Source organism: Vombatus ursinus, unplaced genomic scaffold (assembly GCF_900497805.2).
Source record: "Vombatus ursinus unplaced genomic scaffold, bare-nosed wombat genome assembly UNPS02014786.1, whole genome shotgun sequence".
Taxonomy (NCBI): domain Eukaryota; kingdom Metazoa; phylum Chordata; class Mammalia; order Diprotodontia; family Vombatidae; genus Vombatus; species Vombatus ursinus.
In genome coordinates, this window is record NW_020954564.1 from 21,997,106 (window position 1) to 22,022,821 (window position 25,716).

A 25,716-nucleotide genomic window follows, 5' to 3' on the forward strand; every position below is an offset into this window, starting at 1 on the left:
TTATGATTTATATTGACTTTGGAAAGCCATTGTTAATTCACCAAAATGTCCAGTTGAAAGCACTACAGTATAAGCATAGAAATTAGAAAGGATCCTTTGAGTTCTGATGAAATGATATAGGATACCTTTAAAATATTTAACTGAAAAGCTGGAGCTTTCTCTAAAGTGAGAAAGAAGAATGAGAATATTCAAGTGCCTAGGAAGACTTTTATCAATTGATTCAAAGTGAAGTGAGCAAAGCTAGCACCTTATTGTAAAGATAAACAACTTTGAAAGACTTACAAACTTTGATCAACAGAATGATCAAGCACAATTCCAAAGGACTCATGATATAACATGTTATTTACCTTAAGGTTAAGAACTGATGGAGTCAAAAGTGCACATTTAAGTATATTTTCTTTTTTCTTTCCTCTTTCTCATGGCTGATATGGGAATTTGTTTTGCTTGACTTTATATTTTTGAAATGGATTTTGCTTTTCTTGACTTCTCAAGGGCTTGGGAGAAAGGGGGTGGTAGAAGGAAGAGAATTCAAAACTGAAAACAAGACAAAATTGAATTAAAAAAAAAAGAATGATGCAACAAAGTTATAGAACTTCTAGGCTGCTAGGGAACATCGGTGGCGCAATGGATAGAGTGCTGGGCCTGAAGTCAGGAAGACTCATCTTCATAAGTTCAAGACTGTTCTCAGACACTTAGTAGTTGTGTGACCTTGGGCAAGTCACTTAACCCTGTTTGCCTCAATTTCCTTATCTGTAAAATGAGCTGGAGAAGGAAATGGCAAACCACCCCAGTATCTTTACTAAGAAAACCCCAAAAAGGGTCACGAATACAAAAGGGACAACCTTAAAATTTCTCACCTTTTCTAAAGATAATAATCCCTGGTATCTTGTGCTTGTAGTGTATAATGACTATTACAACTCTATAATGGATTAGAAATACTGCTTATATTAGCACTCATAAAATCTCTAGTATTTGGTTTAGGACTATGAATAAAGACCATTCAGCCAGCTGGCTTAGAGAAGAAATGAGAAGAGTAACTGGCTTGAAGTGGGATGGGAATGAAAAAGTAGAGTTTTGAGACAGGGGAAAAAAAAAACAATAGGAGACTTTAGAAGCTCTCTTCTGATGCTTTTGAGTGTTTACCAGCCACCTTCTCAAATTACCTCCTGCCTATATTCCCTAAAGTCACAGGAGGCCCCTCAGGAACTAGAGCAGCAATCAATGTAGAGGCCTACGGCATCCGTTCCCAGCCGTGCTCCAAAAGAGCTATCAACCTCAATGCTCCTGCTAATGAAACCTCTCTGAGGCAGTCATTTTCTCCTCCTAGGGGAATTAAGATATTTTCTTCGGTCATAGATTGGACATCATTGAAATTCCTTAGGGTTTAATACAGATTAGATAAGGAAGTCTGAAGTGCTTTGCAGGAAAAGTGGTGACACCATTTGTGAAGCAGAACTCCAAATAAGAATTGCTATTGTTCTTTTATTGTTGATGTTCAGTGATTTCCAACTCTTCAAGACCCCCTTTGGTGTTTTCTTGGCAAAGACACTTTAGTGGTTTGCCATTTCCTTCTTCAGCTGATTTTTCAGATGAGGAATCGAGGCAAATAGGGTTAAGTGACTAGCCCAGGGTCACACAGCTAGTAAGAGTCTCAGGAAATCTTGAACTCAGGAAAATGCACTATCATGAATTTTTCAACATTTCAACTATGTATTGTGACCTCATTGGAGAGAACTCAAAAGTCATAAAAATCATAAAGTCATAAAAGACATAAAAAGTCCTTTATATAGAATGGTTTTCCGAGGTAGAACACAATTTGCTCTAAGTTAAGAAAAAGACTGCAACAGTTAAGCAAATTTAAAGTCTAAGACAAATTGTATTTCCATAGATTTCTTAACTAATTTACAAATACAGGCACTTAACTCACTTGACTCTAACTTTCCAAGATAAGAAAATTTTAGATCTTTTAGGGGAAAAATTCAATTAAATGCACGGTACCAGAGGCAGCTAGGTGGTGGAGTACACAGAGCACTAGACCTGGAATCAGGAAGACCTGAGTTCAAATCTTGCCTCAGATATTTGCTAGCTGTATGACTCTGGGTGGCTTAATCTTTCTGTGCCTATAAAATGGGGTGGCTAATAGCACCTATCACCCAGGGTCATTGTGAGGATCAAATAAGATAATATATGTTAAGCACTTTGCAAACCTTAATGTGTTACTATGAAGCAGCTGGTGTGCATTGGTTAGAATGCTGGGCCTGGAGTTAGACTTATCTTCCTGAGTTCAGTTCTGGCCTCAGACACTTACTAAATGTGTGACCCCAGGCAAGTCACTTAATCCTTAATCCTCAGTTTCCTCATCTGTAAAATGAGCTGGAGAAGGAAATGACAAACCACTCCAGTATCTTTGCCAAGAAAACCCCAAATGGGGTCATGAGGAGTCAGACATGAATGAACAACACTTACTAGCTGTGTGACCCTGAGCAAGTCACATAATCTGTTTGCCTTAGTTTCCTCAAATGTAAAAAGGGGATAATAATAGCACCGACTTTGCATCGTAGTACAGAAATGCTTATTCTTCTCCTCAACCCCCAAACCCCCAGTAACATGAACCTAGTTCTAGCAATTCCGTTTGTGTGTGTGTGTGTGTATACACACATATATATATTGAATGGTACCGCTTACTCTGCAGTGAGTACATTAATGTGTATAGCATGAATAATAGCCAAAGTTTTCATGCAAAAGGAAAGTAGAATAAATTACGCATTTGGTATATTTATTTGGGTTTACATTCCTTATATTGTTTTTGTTGTGAATTTGAGATTTTTTAAAAACTAACATGATGAAAATAACTTAGGCATTTGAGATGTCTTCTAAATAAAAAATACTAAAACTCTGAAAAATGAAAACTCTCAGCTAACAACAAGTGGACTGGTGAATCTAATAACTGACCAACTCATTATTCCTTTTGATTAGTGGTGTCTTATGACTCCTCTCAGAAGCGATGTAAGTTGAATTCTTGCCTGTCAAGGTTGTGATTGGACATTGTGGACATAAAATATACCTTGATTTCCTGCAGTTTCCATCAAAGTCAGAGGCCCTGGCATCCCCTTAAGCAAACTAAAATATTACTGGTCTCACTAAGCATTTTGCTGCTAAGGATTACAGGATTAGGATTTAGAAAAGGATTTTCCCTCCTCCCCTTCCCCTTGTGTGGACAGCAGCTCTAGTCTAGCTGTGGAACAAAGACAAACTAGAGTGAAGGAAGGAGAAAGTGTCAATTTTAATCATGTTTTGCTCACCACCAAAGTCTATTAAAATTACTGTCCATTTTCTCCTTCCTAGGTGAAAGAGGTTTATTTCTCTGATCTTCAATATTAACGTGCAGCTTAACCAATCTACATTAAAGGGCACACTCAACTGGAATAGGTTATCTGTACTTTAAGGGAGAACAATCTTGTGAGACCGTGGAAACAAAACTTTTTCTACTGATCTAGTTTGGCTTTTTTTGTGACTAAAGAGTAACCTGGCCAGAGTACAATCAATCAGGCACCATTTACTGTGGTTCACTATTTGCATATTCTCCTAAACTCAGGCCTGAAGGATTAAACTAAAAATTACTTATTTGCTATTTACTATTTCTTTCAGAAAAAAAAGAAAAGGAAATGCTTTACAAAACGACCCATTGTAATTTTTCCCCAAATTATACTCGGGGGTGTCAAATTCAGACACTTTGTAAACATGAACCAGCAGCACATAATAACCTATTAAAGAGAGGTAATTTGGGGTCGTTGTGATAGGTCTCTATTAATAGCAGGTAAATCTCTTCTAGCCTTTAGCTATAATACTCAGATAATTTGTGCAAAATTAACTCTTCCAGGTCCAGAAAGCAAACATTGCTTCGTGGAGTCTTAAGTGTACTTAAAAAAACACACACAGATTCATTGTAGAACACATCCACATCCCTTACATTAAAACACACAAAAACCCAACCACTTTGGTCTTTCAATGGAATTGAAGTTTTGATGGGGGGGGCAGGGGAAGTGTTCATCAGTCAGTCTGTGATTAAGTTCCCTATTTCCATTAGGACAATTTCACCACACACACTGCCAAGATAACAGCTAGGATGAGCACAGCACTGAAAACAATCGCAGCCAGAAGTTTGCTAATGTCACAAAAGCCTTTTCTCTCTTCTATGGAGACGAAACCGCCTGAGGAAGCTCCTGCACTGGTGGTGGATTTGAGCTCTGCCCCGGGATCCTGTTTGGCCTCCACGGTCCACTGAGGCACGTTCACTTTCATCTCCATCTCATACATCATCTCTCCCACCTTGTGGATCTCTTGCTCCAGGTCCTTCAGATCCACTTCATCGATGTTGCGTTCGGCCTCATACTTCATGTTCTGGACGCTCATGGCTCGTGCAGCCACGCCCGCGGTGCCTCCGGACATGCCCGTCTGGATGAGGTGCTTCTTGGGAACGTTCAGGGGGAATTCCAGCCCCAGCTCCAGGGCCCTCTTCATGTCGGTCTCGAGGATCTCCAGGCATGTGGAGAAAATCACCCAGAGGCGCTCGAACTCTGCCTTGTCCTCCTTGCTGACGTTTTTGTCCTTCAGGGCCGCGGTGAGCTTGTTCCTGTTGGCCACTGCCAAATCGTGCGCTTTCTGCCGCGTCTGCTTCAGCTCCTCGCGCAGGTTCTGCGAGTCCGCGGTGCCGCCCACGCTGAGGACCATGTGCCGGTAGCAAGCTGTCACCCTGTTCAAGGCGTCCAGGAGCGCTTTGCACTCTTCTTTCGCCATACCTCCAACGGGGAGATTGCTGCTCCTCCTCCCTGTTGTTGCTGCGGCTCCTAGGGTCTTAAGCGCCGGCGCTTGACACGGTCTTTTCCCACTCACGCGCTTGGAGAGACAAGGACCCGAAGGCACCGGCCGCCGCCCTCGGACGTGGTCCGAGCCGAGCTCTTCTTCATCGTTCCCCTCTTCTCTCCATGCAGGTGCCCGGCTCTCGGTGACCCGGGGTTAGAGGGGCCAAGGCTAGCCCAGTGCGGCGCCCGGGGCTGTCCCGCACTGAGTTCATCTCCTGCTGGACCCTGCGTCCGGTCTAGCCAAAGCCCAGCATTCCCCCTTTTCCTTTTCCTTTTTTTTTAATCTTTGTGTTTCTCGCCCGCTACTCACCCGAGTCAAGAGCACGGGACCGGAGCATCCATCGCTCCCGCACCAGGCAGAGCCCTGACCCCGCCGGGGTCCCGCGGCGTTAGTCCTATAATCTGATAGTTGGTTTCTTTAGCTCCCGGTGCCCGGGGCTCTCCCGCTCTACAGTCTGGGGTGGGCGGGCAGGTCACATGCCTCCTCCTCCGCCCCTCTCTGGTTGACTGGGCGGGGTGGGGGGGTGGGGGGAGATGCTCATTGAAAGACTGCGGATGCCTTATATCCCAGTCTGAAAGCGGAGAGGAAGATGGGACAGGGCGTGGCATGGTTAGAGGAGTTCTGGGGTGTCCCGTGCTAGGAGGCGGTGGAGGAATCTCACATAATGTCAGAGAATGGCCTTGAAGTGGGTTCCTATCGGCGCCCCGACGCCGAGTGACCCTAGAAAAATCAATTCCGCTCTTTGAGCCTCAGTTTCCTCATTTTGTTAGGGACATTGTGCCTAATTTAAAACCTTACGGTGCAGTGAAAACGAGAGCTATTGTGAATGAAGACATGGGTTCAAATTGTGCCTAGCACTTGCTGTGTGATTGTACACGAGTCATATCTGAACATCAATTTCCTCAACTGTAAAATGGGCATCATACCCGTAGCACCAACTACATAAGGCTTTTGAGAGACCAATGAGAAAATATATAAACCTGTTGCAAACTTCCAGAATCCGACCTCCAACCAGGTTCCTTCCTCCCATTGTATCTTGCATTTAGCTACTTTATATATCTATGTATGAATTTTATATTTATGCTGCATATCTTTTTATATGTACGTGTCCTCCCTATTAGAATGTAAACTTTCGAGCAGGGAATGACTCGTTCTTTGTATTTGTATCCCATCGCATAGGCACATAGTAGACGCTTACGAAATACTTGTTTCATCTAACTTCTTCATTTTGTGGTTGAGGAAACAGAGTCCCTGTGAGGAGAAATAATTTGGGCAAGATCTCAAAGCGCATTATAGTCAGAGGAGGCACTAGAAACTAGTTCTCCAAATCCCCAGCTCTTGTTATCCCATGGGTGACGTAGGTGGAGAATCGCATTATCCCACCCTCAGAGACACTAGAAACCTCACGAGGGTGCCAACTCAGGCTTTTATCGAAAGTTACCATACCCCGGCAGGCCGACGCCGCGAGCCTGCCTCTTGCAGCCACAAGTGTCGAACTCGCACTCAGATCCCTCCTCCCTCCCTCTAACCGGATGGCCCTGCGCATGCTCAAGGGCGGCGGAGGGCTCTCGTAGGAAGCTGTTTCCTCGCTTTGAGAGCTCCGCCTTTCGAACCAGCTAGTCTTTGGCGATTGCTCTGCCTGTGCGTCAGTCTTCGCGGCGGCGGTGACTGATTGGTCGGTCTGCAGCTGCGGGGCTGAGAGCCCTCCGGGGCCAGGGGGAGGGGCTGGGAGGGGCGGGGAAGCCTCTGCGTTGGCGGTGCAGATGTTGCCGCCTCCGGCTCAGCGTCCGCGGAGGTGGGCAGGAAGTGAAACCATGGTACTTACCTGAGTAAGTGGCTCCCCACGAGTTCCCGGGCCTGGGGTCCGGCTCACCTGGCCTGGGAGGATGGGGGCGGTGGGCGCCTGGACGGGCCCGGGCTGCGGAGAGCCGGAGGAACCCCCTCGGTGACCGCCGCCCCGCGTCCTCAGGTGTCTCTGCCCACCTCGTTCCGGCTCCGCCGAGGCCTCGCCGGGGGATGGGGTCGGGGAAAGCGCCCGGGCCCGGCCGGCGGAGGGCCCTGTCCTGTCAGTCCCGGGAGGGTGCCCACGCCCTCCCCGGCTGTGCGGGGTGCGGGGCGCGGGGCCTCGGGGCTTGTCCCACCCGATCCGCCTCCCCCCGCTCTCCCAGGCCGGCCCCTGCTCCCTCCCCAGCTCCCCAGTCCAAGAGTGCAACTTTTCCTCTTTTTGGCAGAGTGCTCAGTAGGTCTCCGGGCCAGGGTCCCGGGTGTCGGTGCATTGCAGGGAAGGAGTCCCTGGAGAGGAGCCGGGCTCTTCACCCAGGGGGGCTTCATAGGTCGGCTTCGATGTCAGTTATCATTCTTGACTTTTCGGGCTTGTAGCTGCCCTGCAGCGGGGCACTTCTTTGTGTGTTTGGGAAACCAAAGTCAGGGTTCATTTCCCACATCTTGCACTTAGGACTGTCACCTTTGCCACGGTGGTACCTGTCCTGTGAGCTGTATGGTATTTGAATCTATTTAATAGGTTTTGCTTGTCAGTGTAGGTAGGTGTAACCTTGCTGTTTAATGATACACTCTTGGCGTTGATGACCATGCTCTTTGGTTTTAGGGCAGTGGCTGAGGTTTCATTTTCTCAGAGTTACAGCTACCCAGCTAGGCAGCGGGGGTCTTCTCTTTTAAATTAAACTTATCCTTATTTCAGCCTGCTGCGACATCTGAAGGCAGTTTTCTCATTTCCCTCTTCCTTCCTTCTCTCTCTCTAAGTTCCTTTTTTTGCTTCTTTTCTCTTTTTTGCATCTCTGAATTAAAAACTCTCGGGCAGTTAGAGGACAAGTAAGTGTGTCATTTTAGCCGCTGGCAGCCGACGTATAAATAAATACGTTGTTTGTCTCCATTATTCTGGATAGTGCCATAATGGGTTTGGCTTTGTAAGTACAATCTGGAATGTAAATGCTTCTTAATTAATAGCTTGAAAATATTCCTGGAGTGAGGAGTAGATAGATGCTCTTCAGACAAAAACAAGAAATTGGATGTATTAAATAATACACTTATCTTAAAATAGCTTAATGACTTTTAAAGGTATTACTGTGTTTCTGAGGCCTTCATAGAAAAGGTCCAATATCAGTTTAAAATAATAATATATTGTAGCAAGGCAGTGATATTATTCCCCTTAAGAAATAACAAGTTTACCAGAGTTTAAGGCCTGCAATGCATTTTTCTTGCATTAACCCCATTGAGATTGGTAATATTTCCATTATACAAATGAGGAAACTAAGGTTTATACTTATCGTTGGTCACATAACTAGAATCTTTTATCTATAACTGAAAGGGACATTAGATGCCATCTAGTCCAACCCTTTTATTTTACAGATGAGGAAACTGAGCCCCAGAAAGGTTAAGTGATTGACCTAGGTGATTTGTCCATCATGAAGAGGCAGGATTCAAACCAGACCCTTAAATCTGACTTTCTTTAAATGATGCCATTGTGTGTAAGGTAAAAAAGCAATATTACTTTGTACTATTGCTTTTGTACTTTTTGTTTGACAAAATGTTCCCAGGATAGGAGCAGATACTGGGTTTTGGGAATGATGTTAATTTACTGTTTTAACACTTGCACTCTGTTTTTAGACTGCTTTGTGATCTTTTATTGATCTCTGTAAAATAGGTCAGTGATTAATAATCAGACAAAAGTTCAATTCATACAGTACAAGTATTTATTATTGAGCTACTTTATGTTAACTCTGTCAGTTTACAGAGATCACATTGATATGTAAATTAAGATGTTGACATTCTGGCTTTATTCATTCTGTGCTTATGTCCTTTTATGAGAAAAGGATAATGACAAGTGGTATCTAATGAATTATGGTTTAGATCCAGACTCTTGCCTACAATAAGGTTAGAGGCAGATGGATTTGGTGACATCTACTACCTGGGACAAAATGTAATGGATTAAAGTGAGGTCAAAAAGTCATAAAATGTTGATGCTAAATGGCACTTTTAGAGCTGTCTAGTTCAACATCCTCATTTTACAGATGAGAAAACAGGTCTGGAGAGGGATTGCCACAGTTAACTCAGTTAATTGGTAGGGTAGATTGAAGAACCTCTGACTCTCCACTGTCTCTTTTGTACCTTTTGATCATCTAGCCTATTCCTCTCATTTTACAGATTAGGAATTAGGCCCAAAGTCAGATAGCAAGTTAGTAGCAGAGACAGAATCCAGGTCTCTAACTGCTAGTTGATTTATTCATTTATTCAACAAATATTTATTGAAATTTTTTTCCCTTGCACTACACTGACTCACATTGTTTGGTACAAGTGTTCTGTGGTTCTTTATTTGGGATGTGCATGTGTGTATATATACTTGTTCCCAACTGGTTCTAAGTTAACTAGAGGGTAGACACCACATTCCCCTTTTCTTTGCACCTCTTTCCTTCCTCTTCTTCCAATAAGGCCCTTAGTAAATATTAGGTACCATGATCTTGACAGTTTTAGGTTTGAAGACTTCAGTTGTCTGGGTCCAAAACAAGATAGTACTAGTGAGTGGAAAGTTTTGAAATTTTGAACCTCAGATTAATGAGAGTTAAGAGATCAGTGTTAAATGTGAATAGAACATTTTACTTTTTCCCTTCTTCCTGTGCAGCCCCTCCTGCCTCCAACTGTCTCACACACTGACCAAAGGTTTTTTGGAAGATGTTGCTCATCATCTAAAAAAAAAAACCAAAAACAACCTGCTAAGAAAATGAACGATCTTTCTCTTTGATAAGTGTCCGTACTCAAGATGTCATCAAAGACTAAGAAAATACCACTAATACTTATTATTTTATCTACTACGTGAATACTATATGAAGATATACTGTACAAGAAAACTGTTCATTCTGTCAGCATTCTTTGTCAAAATGTATAGTGATTCAACTTGTAATTTGTAATTTGTTCTCAAACGCGACACATGTAATATGTACCAGGCTGGATGTTTTTGTTTGTTTTTAGTTTGGAAGAACCAGAACTATGACATGTTACAATGCTTAGTATTTCTGCATTTGGTTTGGTTTACAGTGATCCTGATGGAAACTTAGATGACTAATATTTGGTTAGATACCTAATATTGGTCTAAGGCTCTAATAACTATCTTTCCTATATTTAGTCTTTTCTGTGGAAATTGTCATTAACATCATCCAAATTCAGGAACTGAAAAATGTATTTAAAGATTTTTCTTAAAATGGTGGATGAGTTCTTCATCATCATCTATACAAATATGACTTTAACATGTAATTTTTAACATGAAATTAAATTTATGTTAATATGGTTGACAGGACATTCTTGCGTGTTCTAAACATGATTCTATGTATGATCACATGATAGCCATGTATCTTAAAATCAACCATATAGTATACATTATGACATGTAATTACTTGAAAGTATTTGATTTTCTTGTTCTTTTTTTTTTCTTTTTTTGGTGAGGCAGTCTGGGTTAAGTGACTTGCCCAGGTACACACAGCTAGTAAGTGTCAAGTGTCTGAGGCCGGATTTGAACTCGGGTCCTCCTGCCTCCAAGGCCAGAGCTGTATCCACTGTGCCACCTAGCTGCCCCAGAAGTATTTGATTTTTAACATTGAATTAGGCATAGGAATAGTCATTGCTATCCTCAACTACTGCATTATGCTCTTAGAATCCATTTAATTAATACTGAGTCAGCTAATATTTAGGTGATTGCAAGTGGCAAAGTGCTCATGTGTCCAGGTCCACAAGGTAATAATGAATAACCCATGAAGCAGTTGTGTGCTCAGTTTGACACCAGAAGATGTTACAGTAGTTGTCAGCAACAAAGAATTACTTCTTAATGAAATCTGCTTGCATTTAGTTTCTATAGTTCCTTAGTTCTAAGAATACCAAGATAATTAATAGATAATAATTCCTGTAATACTTAATCTTTGGATGTTCCACAGCCTTCCCCAGCAGTATATTCCAAATGTCATCCACATCCTGAAGTTTTTTTTTAAATTGTAGCAGGTCATACATAGATAAATTTATTTTTGTCCTGCTGTGACCTAAGTCTAAATTGAAGTATTTCTTTTAGATAAATTGTAATGTTCAATGGCTAATGTTTAGATAGGCATTTTAATGAACTGTATTCAGGATTTATCAATACATTTGAATAGACAGGAAATAAAGAGTTTGAGGAAGTATCATAAGCTTGATTCTGAGGCACAATATAATAGCGTGAGGGACTTCATTTACCCAAATACTTCCCAGAATACTTGGAATAGTTAATAATTTTTTGACTTGCCTTAAAGATAATTTCATTCATCAAAAGTTGGAGTAACCAACAGTAAGAAATTCTGCTTTAGATCTGATTCTCATCAACAAGGAACTGGATGCTTTGGTGAAAGGATCATTGTGGATAGTGACCTTGTGGGGAAGTTACTTCCGTCTTACAAATTCTGATAAGAGGAGAAGGCTGGGTCTGACATGATCTCTGGATATTTGGGAGAGCAGATTTAAAAGGGCTCAGACAGAGGAGAGAGGTAGGATCCTATGGCCCAAAATTCTGCAAGGGAAGCTAACCAATGAGGCATAGGAAGCTTAAGAATGACATTCTAAAGATATTCAATGAAATGATTCCAGTGAGGAAGAAAAGGAAAATTCTCTTAGAGATTATTGTGGAGAGACCACTGTACTGGGAAGGAAACACAACATAGTGGAAAGAATATTGAACTTAGAGTAAAAAACCCTGAGTTTGAGTCCCATCTCTGTCACCTTTGTTACTTTGGGCAAGTTACTTAACCTCTGCTCTGGACCTCAGTTTCCATCTCAAATGAGGGGCTGGAGTGGGTGGCCTCCAGGATCCCTTCCAGTTTCAAGTCTGTGATCCTGTGGCATGTGTAGGTGAATGGGAAACTCATCAAGCTAGGATTTTTGCTGTTGTGTGTGTGTGCTCACATGCACATGCATGTATGCATGCACATGTACTGAAGTACACAAAAGTATCAAGAGATCCTGGTCAACTTGATAAAGTTAAAAGTATGAGGCTTTTGGGAAGATTGCTTTTAGGGAATATCTTTTGCCAGAATAATTGTTGATTTAGACATTGAAGATAAATATCTTATTCAGGGATAATTTGATTAGGTATTTTAAATCTGTGAAGGATAGGCCTAAAGGGAACAAACAAACCTGCTAGAGTTCAGAGGGCATTGAGCTCTAATGAGACCACAGATAAGAGAACTGAGATCTGACTTTCAGCCTTTGGAGGTGGTTGGCAGTCGGTAGTGCCGTTAGCAGAAACCCATGTATCCGAATGCTCGCCACCTTTCCTCCAGCTGTGGAGAGGCTCCAGGCTGTGGCAGAGCTTCTCAATCACATGTCCTCAGGAAAGGAGAAAGCTCCATGACCCAAGCAAATTGGGGAACTGGACAGGGCATCCAAAATGTTATTGAAGTTGAAACCATAGCCCCAGAAAGGGGGAGTTTTCGACAGAACAAAGTTCCTGAACATTGAGAGTTGATGAAAACCTCCTGTCTCTCTAGAAGTTTCTTAGAGAGAAGTGGAACAACTTGTTGATGGTGGAGAGGGTGAAGCAGCAAAAGACAGAGCTATGTGGAGGAATAAGCTTGGACTTTATCTTTTTCTAACTTCTGATGATAGAACAATGGTAACTTCAGGAGAGAGGAGATTAATTGAATGATTGACATTGGATGCCAAAGTATAGAGAGTTAAGAAGAGACTTAAAGGAAAGGAAGTGAAGATATTGATTGTAGATAGCCTTCTCAGGGAGCTTAGCCACAAAAGTAGAAGAGTAGTACGGGAGGGGGTTGGGGTTTGGCAATTCATAAGCAATAATAGAACAGAGGAACAATAAATTCAACAGTAGAGGACCATATGGAGTAGAATTAATTAACTATAAGGCAAAAACTAGGAAAGGAAGGAAGTAAAGCCTAAACAGGGCTGATGGCCTGAGAAAGAATATTGAGTATAGGAGGCACTGGAGGTCATAGTGAGGTTGAAGACTAGGTTAAGGAGAAATGAGGCATAGAGAGAAAATTATGGGAGGCTGTGATTTCAGAATTCTCCATCATGGAATTAGAACACTTACGGGCAATAGTGAAATTAAGGATGTGACTCCCTGTATTTAGCTATAATGTGGTGAAGGAAGAGGTCATAAGAGCTGAGAAGACTGAGGAACAGGGTTAAGGATGTTTGATGTAATATTAGCATGTTTGTTGAAGTCTTCTTGTATGAGGGCAGGAGTTGGAGTAGAGAGAAGGCTGTGTACTCCTTGTAAAAGGAGGGAGAATGACATGGATGGATAGAGTAAACTTTGGAGTGGTTCCTGAATGATGGTGGCAGGGAGAGGGTTTGGCAATTGGAATGGAGAGCAATGTGTAATGAGTGTTTTTTAGAAAATAGATTTTTATTGATGTCTTTTGTAGTGAGTGTTTTTTAGAAAATAGATTTTTATTGATATCTTTTGTTATTATGTTACCTAGATTTCCTTTCACATTTCTTCCCTAACTCCTTGCTAGAAAGCCTTCCCTTATAACAAAGATTTTTTTGAATAAAAAAAGAGGAAGAGAAAAATTCAGCAAAACCAATCATTACATTAAAAAAAAATCTGACAATATAGACTATGTTTCATATCCATGTACTCTTGATCTCTGTAACGTAGTTGAATGAGATGTTTCCTCATATTTCTTTTTTGTGGCCTTATTCTTTATAATTTTAGAGCCTTGATTTTTTATTGTTTTATGGTTCTTCTTTCCATTTACACTGTTGTCATTGTTCATGTTGTTTTCCTAGTTCTGCTTACTTCATTTTGTATCAGTTCATGTAAATCTTTCCATGCTTCTCTGTATTCATCGCACTCATTGTTTCTTATAGCGTAGTAATTTTCCATTACATTCATCTCTCACGATTTAGCTGTTTCCCATTTGATGGACATATACATTGTTTCCAGTTGTTGGCTATGACAGAAATGCTGCTATAAGTATTTTGATGCATAGGGAGTCTTTTTTTTTTTTTTTAAATCAGTGACCTTCCTGGGGTACTTACCTTGCAACGCAATCTCTGGTTCCAAAAGTACCGTATGGGTGTTTTAGTCACTTTATTAGGGTAATTCCAAATTGCTTTCCGGAATGGTCATACTAATTCAGTTTCACAAATAATGCATGACTATGCCTCTCTTTTCACAACTCTTCTAGCATTGACTATTCCCATTCTTTATTAACTTTGCCAGCTTGTTGCTAGGTATAAGCTGAAACCTCAGGATTGTTTTGATTTACATTTCTTTTTGTTAATGACTTGGAACTTTCCTTCATGCAGTTGTTAAAAGTTTGCAAATCTTCTGAGAACTGGTTGTTCGTGTGGCTACTTCTCTATTGGGGAATGGTTTTTCATTTTGTATCTGTTAGTTGCCTATTTGGCTTAGATTTTAAACCTTTATCAGAAAGATTTGGTAAAAAAATATATATATATATATATATATGTATATATATGTTTTTTTTCCCCACTTGACTGCTTTCTTTTTTATCCTAGATAGATTAATTATGTTGTACAAAAGCATTTCAATTTCATGTAATCAAAATTATCCACTTTTTATTTATTTTATTTTATTTTATTTTATTTTTTAGGCAATTACGAGTTAAGTGACTTGCCAAGGGTCATACAGCTAGTAAGTGGCAAGTGTTTGGTCTGAGAATGCATTTGAACTCAGGTCCTCCTGACTTCAGGGCCGATGTTCTATCTACTGCTCCACCTAACTGACCCCAATTATCCACTTTTTAAAAAAAATCACATTTCTTATTTGACTTTAGAATTAATCTACCTATAGATATGAAAAGTATATGCTTTGTTTCTCTTCTGGTTTATATAATCTTTAATTTTCTGATAATGTATCCATTTTGCATTTATCATGAAATGTAAGAAGTTCATCTAAGCTTACTTTCTGCCAGATTGCTCTCTAGTTTTCTTAGCAGTTCTTATCAAATAAGGAATTCTTTCCTAGGTAATTTATGTTTTTTTTTTTGGCTTACCCAACACTGGGTTATTGAGTTCTAGTATTTGTGATTCTTTTTTTTTCCAATTCATTTGATCAACTTTTCTATATTTTTACTAACAGATTGTTTTGATGATGGCTGCTTTTTAAAAAAAAGTATTTATTTTTAGCTTTCAATATTCACTTCTAGAAGCTTTTGAGTTTTAAATTCTCTCCTCTTCCCTCCAAGATGGCATGCAATCTGATATAGGCTCTACATATACATTCATATCAAACATATTTTCACATTAGTCGTGTTGTAAAGAAGAATTAGAACCAATGGGAGGAACCACAAGAAAGAAGAAACAACAACAACAAAAAAAACAACCCAAAAACAGAGAGCAGATGGTATGCTTTGATCTGCATTCAGACTCCATTGCTCTTTCTCTGGATGTGGATAGCATTTTCCATCATGAGTTTTTTGGAGTTGTCTTAGATCCTTGCATTGCTGAGAAGAGCTAAGTCTATCACAGTTAGTCATCACATAATGTGGCTATTACTGTGTACAATGTTCTCCTGGTTCTGCTCACTTCACTGTGCATCAGTTTATATAAGTCTTTCTAGGTTTTTCTGAACCTGCTCATCATTTCTTACAGCACAATAGTATTCCATTACATTGATGTAGCACAACTTGTTCAGCCATTCCCCAATTGATGGGCATCCCCTCAATTTCCAGTACTTTGCCACCACAAAAAGAGCTGCTATAAATATTTTTGTACATGTGGGTTCTTTTCCCATTTTTATGATCTCTTTGGGATATAGACCTAGAAGTGGCATTGCTGGGTCAAAGGGTATGCACATTTTTGTAGTGCGTAGTTCCAAATTGCTCTCCATAATGGTTGAAGCAGTTAACAACTCCACCAACAATGCATTAGTGTTCCAATTTTCCCATATCTTCTCCAGCATTTATAATTTTTCTGTTTTGTCACGGTAGTCAATCTGATAGGTGTGGTGTGGTACCTAAGAGTTGTTTTGATTTGCATTTCTCTAATCAATAGAGCGTTTTTCATATGAGTATAGATAGCTTTAATTTCTTCATCTGAAAACTCCTGTTCATATCTTTTGACCATTTATCATTCAGGGAATGACTTGTATTCTTATAAATTTGACTCAGTTCTCTCAATATAATTTAGAAATGAGGCCTTCATCAGAGACACTGGTTGTAAAGATTCTTTCCTAGTTTTCTGCTTCCCTCCTAATCTTGGTTGCATTGGCTTTGTTTGTGCAAAAACTTTTCAATTTAATGTAATCAAAATTATCCATTTTGTATTTCTCAATGTTCTCTATCTCTTTTGTTCTCCATAAATCTGACAGGTGAACTATTCCTTGCTTATAGTATTAGCCTTTATATCTAAATTGTGTACCTATTTTGACTTTATTTTGGTATATAGCATAAGGTGTTCGTCTATGCCTAGTTTCTGCCATTCTGTTTTCCAGTTTTCCCAGCAGTTTTTGTCAAATAGTGAGTTCTTATTCCAGAAGCTGGGGTCTTTGGGTTTATCAAGCAGAAGATTACTGTAGTCATTGATTTCTGTGTCTTGTGTACCTACCCTGTTCCACTGATCTACCACTCTATTTCTTAGCCAGTACCAAGTAGTTTTGATGATTGCTGCTTTATAATACAATTTAAGATCTCGTGTGGCTAAGCTACCTTCCCTAGCATTTTTTTTCATTAATTCTCTTGATATTCCGGACCTTTTGTTCTTCTAGATGAATTTTATTACTATTTTTTTCTAGCTCTTTAAAATAGTTTTTTGGTAGTTTGATTGGTATAGCACTGAATAAGTAAATTAATTTAGGTAGAATTGTAATTGTTATTATATTAGCTCAGCATACCTATGAGCAACTGATGTTTTTCCAGTTATGATTGTTGCTTTTAAATGCAGAGGTCTTGAAGGGCTATTCCTCTTTCATTCCTACCTTTTTCATTATTTCTCTTGATATATTTTATTTTTTGTTCCTCCAAATAAATTTTATTATTTTATTATACTCTATTAAGTAACCCTTTGACAGTTTAATTGGTATAACATTAAATCTGCAAATTAATTTTGGTAGTATTTTCACTTATATTGGTGGGGCACAGCTATGAGCACTGACTATTTCTTCACCTATTAAATTGTTCTTTAGTTCCATAGGGAAAATTTTGTAAGTGATTTGAGTGTACTTTGGTAGACTGACTTCCAACTATTTCCAAGTTATTTTAAATGGAATTTGCCTCTCTGTTATTACCCTCTTGATTTTGTTGTTGTATAGTAAGGGCGTTGATTTTTGAATTTGTTTTGTAGTCTGCAACTTTGCTGATTAATTTTAATCTTAATTAATTTCTTTGCTTATTTCCTAGGATTATCCAAGTAAGTTATTCAGTCATTAGCAAATAAGAATAATTTGGTCTCTTCTTTGCCTGTCTTTATGAATTTAATTACTTTCTCTTTTCTTATTGCTATTGCAAGCATTTCTAGAACTATATCAAATAATAATGGACAAAAGTAGCATTTTTGCGTTATTCTTCTATTTATTGATATTGTGTTAACATTGCATGTAATGCTTGCTTTTGATTTTTAAAATTTATTTTTCGTTTTCAACATTCACTTATACAAAATTTTGAGTTCCAAATTTCCTCCCTATCTCTCCCCTCCCCCCACCCCAAGATGGCATGCATTTTGAGTACCCCTTTCCCAATTTGCCCTTCCTTCTATTCTGCCCCCCTTCTCTCATCCCCTTCCCCTTCTACTTTCCTGAAGGGCAGGATAGATTTCTATAACCCGTTGCCTGTATATCTTATTTCCCAGTTGCACGTAAAGATAATTTTTAACATTTCTTTTTCAATCTTTGGGTTCCAAATTCTCTCCCTTCTTCCCTCTCACTCTCCTTGAGAAGGCAAGCAGCTCGGTACAGGTTATACATGTATAGTCATGCAAAACACTTCCCCAGTAGTCATGTTGTGAAAAACTAACTATATTCCCCTCCATCCTATTCTGTCCCCTGTTTATTCTATTCTCTCCTTTGACCCTGTCCCTCCTCAAAAGTGTGTGCTTCTGATTACCCCCTCCCCCAATCTGCCCTCCCTTCTATCATCACCCCCTCTCTTATCTCCTTCTCCCTTGTTTTCCTGAAGGGTAAGATAGATTTCCATACCCAATTGAGTGTGTATTTTGTTCCCTTCTTAACCTTTTCTTGTCTGTTTCATGTGAGATAATTTACCCCATTCTACCTCTCCCTTTCTCTTTCTCCCAGTACAGTCCTCTCTCACTCCTTAATTTTCTTTCTTAGATATCATCCCTTCATCTTTAACTCACCCTGTGTCCTCTGTCAGCGCATATATATATAGATATCTATATATATATATCCCCCCCTCCAATTACCCTAATACTGAGAAAGCCTTTGATTTTATATACTTTTTAATCAGACTTTTTTAAAAAAAGATCTCCTTATAACTATATTTTATAGGGTTTTTTTTTTTGCATAAATTAGTTGTACTTTAGCAGAGGTTTTCCTATATATAAAATGATGTGATTTTGGATAGTATTGTTTTTAATATAATTAATTATATTTATTTATTTCCTAATGTCAAACCATATTTGCATCTCTGGTATAAATTCACTTTGACCTGACAGTTTATACCTTAATATTTAGCTGTAATCAAATAAGGCCACATTAAATCTATATTATTTTGTAAAAATCTAACTATTATATACTTAACAATTTCAAAAAATGAAAACTCTTTGTTAATTTTAAAGTTAACCAACCTTTTAATGACTTTGTTGTGTCTGCTTTTTGTTGAAAAACATTTGAATATTTGGTTGCAACATGGAGGTCTGCAGTTTCAGTTGCTCTCTAGATGGGTATCAGTCATTTGTGACCTTCAAGACAACTTGATTTTGGTTAGGAAGGGAAATGTAGATTCGCAGCAATAAGTGGTTAAAAAGCAAGAAAGCATTTTTTTTGGGCATATTGCTGAAGGCGTGGGTATTTTATTGCTTTTTTCCATATTTCAGTTGGATCTTTCTTAGCATTAAACAATAACTTTAAAATGTCATCTACTGAGAGTTCAATCTATTTCAACTGTAGTTCTTTAGGTGCCTTGGTATGTCAACTAGGTGAAGCTGAAAAGCTATTGTGAGTGTAATGTAAGTCAGTGAACCATTCATTGTATTCTCCAGTTAATAGGTTTATAACAGTTGTGAATTCTTCAGATGATTTGCATCTGTCTTCCTGCTCATCACTGACCTTTGCTAACTGGGGAAAATGTTCTTTCGAAATTTCCTTTTGAAGAAGTATTTTTAAAAAAGATAGCTTTTTTTGAAATGCTTGGATTTTTTTTTTTTTTTGGTGAGGCGTTTGGGGTTAAGTGACTTGGCCAGAGTCACACAGCTAGTGAATGTTATGTGTCTGAGGCTGCATTTGAACTCAGGTCCTCCTGACTCCAGGGCCAGTGTTCTATCCACTGCGCCACCTAGCTGCCCCTACTTGGATTTTTTTCACCACATATTGTATATAGACTTAGTTTCACCTTGCAAAGAAATATTTGTTGTTTTGATTTGACATGATATCACACAGCAATGCAGCATTCCTATAGAAATTTTATTTCAATAATTCACATTGCTGATTCTGTTCTTCATAAAGTTTAACTGTCTTTTCTCTCAGAGATAAAATATTGGCTAACACCTGTCGCTGTGATAGCCAGTGCACTTTAGAATAATAGGGCAAGTCCACACTGAATACCTAATCGTTCAACTTTAGCATATTATAAAACTGACGATGCTGTGTTCGTTTGTATGAATATTGTTAACAATACTTATAACTTGTTGCAAAGTATCACTTAAAATAGTAGTTTTAGCACAGAGATTTTGCTGATGCAAGATACAATGAAAAGAAATGAGAGCATCTGGATCTGTTAATACTTTTTTTGATCTGTGCAACAAACCTTTCATGTTTTCCTGTCATGGAAAGTGCACTGTCTGTACCTACACTCACTAAATTTACCAAATTCAGTTCAGCTTCACGACATTTATCTTGAAAGTTGTTGAAGATATCAATTCCCCGTCTTCTGTTTGCAAGACTGCCCAAAGTGAGTAACTCTTCGTAGCAAAGAAAATCTGTTATGACCCAAATGAAGTATAAAACCTGTGCCGAGTCAGTAGTATCAGTTGATTCATCCAAAGCCATTGAATAATATATATTTTCCTTTTGAAGTATCGCATGAAGTTTTTCTGTTAAGTTGAAGGCTAATTCATGCGGTTGATTAGTTATGGTTCTCCTTGAAATAGGCAGTTGTTTGTACTTTGAAAGGTTTTTGGAGTCTAAGCATCCTACAACTTTGACAATGCATTCTTTCACAATTTCTGCATCACTGAGTGGCTTCCCTTTTTCCCCTGAGTGTATAAGCTACTTTATAAGTTGCTTCAGTGGCATTATTTCCAGGTCTTACTGCTTCTTGAAAGAATTGTCTTTGCTTTTGCTTTCCATCTTTTAATTTCTGCAATACAACCTTTTGTGTCTCTCCCTCTAATTTAAAATATTTGTGGTCCTTATGAGTGTTATAATGCTGATGAGTATTGAATTTCTTTTAATATTGATATTGCAGTATCATAAAGCAAGCAAATTATCTTATCTTTAGCAGAAACAAGATCATATTGCAGTTCCCAATCCTCATTAAAAAATCTGTTTTTGTTGTCTTGGTCTTCTTTGACATGATGGGCTGTTAAGCAGACAGAATTAAAAAATACTGTCAAGCTATGCAACTATTCACAAATTCCACTTCAAACAGAAAACACAGTGCACTGTTGTCAAAAGCTGATAACAGACTGATATACTTGACCCCCATAAACTCTTGCCAACTTGGCTCATGCGGTAGTGGCACTAGTCAGGCAGGGGAAATTAGAATAATTTCTATGCTCAAATAATGAGCTTAGCAGCTGTCAATTTAGTTCTTATGGCTTACCAATGTTCTAATTGTGCTGGTCAGTCTAGGAAGATTATTTCATTGAAACTTATTTTATTCTTTTATATTTTAAATGTTCTTTTAAAATAAAATAAAAATATAAAAGATGAACAAAAATGTATTAATAAAAATAAAAGGATTTGTTCTGTAAAATTTTGATTCAGTCAAAAGGCTGCGCATAAGGACCTAGAAGGCCACATGTGGCCTTCAGGACACAGATTCCCTAGCCATGGTTTATGCACTATCCATACCCATGGTTCCTCAACTTTTCGGTGAAAGAAGTTCTTTTTTTCTGGTTCTTCTCCAGGACCAAACTTTGTCATACTTATTTTCTTGTTCTTTTCATTTATATTGCTTCAGTAGTTACATGATTATTTTCTTGGTTCTGCTTACTTCATCTTGTGACATGTATGTTCTAATACAAGTTCAAGTATAATGCCATACTTTTATACTGATTCTCTGTTAACTGCCTTAGCTTCCATCTTACTTACATCTTACAGAAATCTAAGTTGGTTGGGGAGTTCTATGCATTCCTATTAGTTGTTAAGAAATTCTGGTTTATTGACTTCATTGGTATTATTTCCCTAATAATTCTAGTAATAAGTCTAATAATAATTCTGATAATAAGTCTAATTCTGCTTCCATGTGACAGCCCTTCATATAAATTTGAGCATAATAGCATTGTGAGCCCTCCCTCCATCACATTGTCATTTCTTTAGACATAACATCCCTATTCTGTCAGTTAATCCTTATATGGCACACTTTCTAGGCCTTTTACCTTCTTGGTTGTTCTCCTCTAGAAACTTTCTAGCTTACTGATTTCTCCCCTGAAATGTAATGTCAGACTTAGACCTGAGCACAACTCTGAAATTGTGTTCTGACCAGCATAGAAAACAGGATTATGATGATCTCCCTGGTCTTGGGCATCCCAAGACTGTGTTAGCTTGTTTAGCTGCCATAGAAACTTGGTGACTCAGCCTGATTTTTCAGTGCACTAAAATCCCCCAAGTCCTTTTCATGCAACTTGTTGTCTAATTACAAGTGCCTGTTTTATACTTGTAAAGTTGATTGTTTGAAAGCAAGTTTAAGGTTCTTTATTTGATCCCTTTTTAAGCACCATAGCCATTTCCTGATATAAAACTCATTGCCTTCCCCATTAAACCCTTCCTCAGAACAAAGAACATCAACTAAGTAAAAAACAGTCACGTGAGACTTTGAAATTTGGTAGAGATAAATGCATATTATTAGTCAACCCGGTGTTCTGGCTGTTCAAGATCTGTTTAATTCTGAATCTGTCATTTAGTGTGTTAGCTTTCCCTCCCTGCCTTGTGCCATTGGCGGTTTTGTTAAGCATACTATCTATGCTTTTATCCAAGGCCTTGATAAAAATATTAAGCAGCATGGGGCCAAACATGGATTCCTTGAGCACTTAAATTAAGGTTCTTTGAAACTGGCTACTAGCTAGTTCTGAACCTGTCTATATTTACTATTGCCCAGCCTATCTTTCCCTCCCCCCAAGAATAGCATAAGAAACTGTATCAACTATAGATAAAGAGGGAAGGGAAGGGCATAAGCATTTATGTGATGCCTACTATGTGCCAGGTACTATGCTAAGCATTTTTTACAAATATTATCACATTTGATCCTTACTTTCAAGGTTCGTGCTATTATTGTTATTATTATTCCCATTTTACAGTTAAGGAAACTGAGGCAAATAGAGGTTAAGTGACTTGCCCAGGGTCACACAGCTATGGACTGTCTAAGGTCACATTTGAACTCAGGTATTCCTGATTCCAGACCTAGTGTTCTTTTTGCAGTACTACTAGTAGCCTCTGGTAGAGAAATGTAATCTATAGCATTCCAGTGATCCTACCAGTCTTCTAACCCTGTCTAAGAGAATGAGGTTAGTCTGGTATGATGTGGTTTTTTTTTTTCTTAAGTCTTATTGTTGCTTTTTTGTAATTTAATAATTTTTTGTAGTTTGTAAGTTGTAATTTGTAAGAAATTGTAATTTCTTAATAATATGCCCTGCCCCCATAGAACTCTCCCCTATAACAAAGAAAATTAAGCAAGGCAGACACTGCTATTGCCTCTGAAATGTGTGCAACATTTTTCACCTTTCCTTCTACCAAGAGTATATGTGTTTCATTATCTGTTCTCCAGTACCAAATTTACTTCCAGGGGTAGGGAACTTGCGGCCTCTAGGCCACATGTGGAGGTCTAGGTCCTCAAGTGTGGCCCTTTGACTGAATCCAGACTTGTTGATATCCTGTTGATAAAAGGATTTGTTCTGTAAAACTTGGATTTAGTCAAAAGGCCACAGCAAAGGGCCTAGAAGGCCACATGTGGCCTCTGGGCTGCAGGTTCTCCAATCTTGGTTTAATCTGTGTTCAGTTGCCTTTCATTATTTTAGCTATATATATTGTTCTCCTGGTTCTACTGTCTTTGCTATGCATCAGTATCTCAGAATTTTTTGCATTTTTTTTGTTTCTTAAAGCACAGTAATGTTCTGTTACATTCATAGGACACAATTTGTTTAGCTCTTCCCCAGTCATTGGGCATCTACTTTGTTTCAAGTTCTTACTAGTATAAAAAATACTTCTATGAATATTTTGGCACATAGGGAACAATTTTGTCTTTTTGTGGGCTAGGTCAAAGGATATGGACAGTTTAGTGACTTCTCTTGAATAATTTCAAATTGATTTCTTGACTGGAAGGTGGTAGAAGGAAAAGAATCTGACTAATACTTGTGACCTATAGTTGAAATAGTCTTCTACTCTATGACCCTTCTTCTCTTTCTCTCACTCAGATTCCATCACTTGTTTTCAGACTTTCTTTTTAATTCTCCCTTTATGATCTACACTCTTAATGTCTCTCCTCCTCCACTGGTTTCCCTATCCCTGTCAGAATCTTTGTGAGTATATGGGTGTGTATCAACCAATCCTCCTTTGTGTTTGGCTGATGTGGTTCCTATTCTTCTTACCCTTTCCTCCATTTTTGTGTTCTTTTTTTTTTTTGTGTGCCCTACTTATGAGAAATAATAAATTTCCTTCTCCTCTTCCTCATGTCTTCCCTAATATATTCATTTTTCATTCTCTTTTCTTTTCTTTATAAAGATCATTATAACAGAACAGAACAACAAAGTCATTAGGATTCTGAATTGGATGCCTGTCATTCTTTCCCTATTAGAATTTTAGCACTTCATTATTGTTTAGTCCTTTTTGATATCTCATATGTACGTATATATTTAATTATTTTTTGCTGAGCACTGTAAATTAGATTTTTATTAAACAAGTCTTTATAAGGTGTCACATCACCCTCAAAACCCAACTCTTGCCCCATACTGGCTCAAACCAGATGTAGGGGGACAAAGGTTTAAAGAAAAAGTCACTGACCTGACCTTAACAAACGGCCCATCATTTCACCTCAGAAATAAACAATGGAGTGAAGGCAGAGAAGAGTCTGGTTTTGGTATTTCCTGCTTTGGCTAAAAATTGTCACCAGTGAATTTTATACCTCCCTAATGTATTTCTCAAGTATTTTAGTTATCTCGGTGCTGAAATTTGGCTCCTAAGTGGAGTGACTTAGCCAACATAGCTGCTGGTCTGGTAGAGCCAGCTGGACCCAAGATGCAAGGGTTGAGATACAGGCTTATATGGACTGTGTTTCTCTCTCTTATCACTAAGGGACTTGGCCACCAGAGAATTAATATATCTGGAGTACTATGCTCATGAAAGCTATTGATAATGAGGAGAGTATTCAGAAGAGGGTGATCAGGATGGTGAAGGGCCTTGAACTCGTGCCATGTGAAGACTGCTTGAAGAAATGTTGATGCCAGGGGAAAAAAAACAAAACCAAACCAAGAGCAATGAGTTGAAATTGCAAAGGGGCTTAATTTGGCTTGATGTAAGGAAAAAACTTACAGGGGCAGCTAGGTGGCGAGTGGATAGAGCACCAGTCCTGGATTCAGGAGGACCTGAGTTCAAATCCAGCCTCAGACACATAACATTTACTAGCTATGTGACCCTGGGCAAATCACTTAACCCCCTTGCCTAGCCAAAAAGAAAAAGAAAAAAAAAAAGAAAAAACTTAGTAATAATTTAGAGCTGTCCCAAAGTGGAAGGGGCTGCCATTACATGTAATAGGTTTCCCCTTATTTGAGATTGTGTAAGGTATATTATAGATGAACTTTTTAAGGAATATGTTGGGCTAGATGGCTGCTGACGTACCTTCCAACTTAAAAATTCTGCAATATTGTGAATTTTAGGACCATCTACTAAGGCATACATGAAATAAATTCTGCATCAGTGGAGACGTATCTCAGATCTTATGAACCACTGAAGAAGTGTATGTACCTTCTGCCCTTACTTGACTCTAGACTTCATGAAGAAAGGCATCATATCCTATCTAAGCTTTGTATCTCTCCCAGTAACTAGCAAAAGGCCCTGGAATTCAATTCAGTTCAAGTTAATAAGCATTAATCAAGTGTCTACTATGTACACGGCACTGTGTTAGGCAGTAGCAATACAAAAAGTTTCCACAAGGATCTTACATTCTTCTGGGGGATGGAACACATAAATAGAAAAGTAAATACAAGGGCTTTGAGGAGAGACAGATCACTAGCATCAGGAGATTAGAAAAAACTTCATAGAAGATATTATATCTGAGCTGAGCTTTGAAGGAAGTTTCAGATTCTAAAACTTGGGGGTGAAGAGCAAGTATATTTCAGGTATGAGGAACAGCCTGTGTAAAAGTATGGAGTCAGAAGATGGAATGTACACAGGAAGTACTTTAGTAAATTTTTGTTTAAGTTCCCTATCTAGCCCTAATATAAAAATCAGAGGTATTCCTTCCAAAAATATCCCCCGTTGGACTAGGTAAAGTCTTTTGG

The 25,716-nt window shown here is 38.8% G+C and overlaps 2 protein-coding genes across 2 annotated transcripts in view; one reads left to right on the forward strand and one right to left on the reverse strand.

Annotated features, from left to right (window-relative positions):
• Positions 1-2,862: 2,862 nt before the first annotated feature.
• Positions 2,863-5,216, reverse strand: RGS9BP (regulator of G protein signaling 9 binding protein). The gene has a single exon (XM_027868098.1). It carries the CDS (start codon positions 4,795-4,797, stop codon positions 4,084-4,086), a length of 714 nt encoding a protein of 237 aa, XP_027723899.1. The 5' UTR covers positions 4,798-5,216; the 3' UTR covers positions 2,863-4,083.
• A 1,390-nt stretch (positions 5,217-6,606) lies between these two features.
• Positions 6,607-25,716, forward strand: part of ANKRD27 (ankyrin repeat domain 27) — a 92,973-nt gene continuing 73,863 nt past the window's right edge. Inside the window, 1 exon segment of the mRNA XM_027868066.1 lies at positions 6,607-6,692. The gene's annotated coding sequence lies outside the window, so the exon portion shown is untranslated.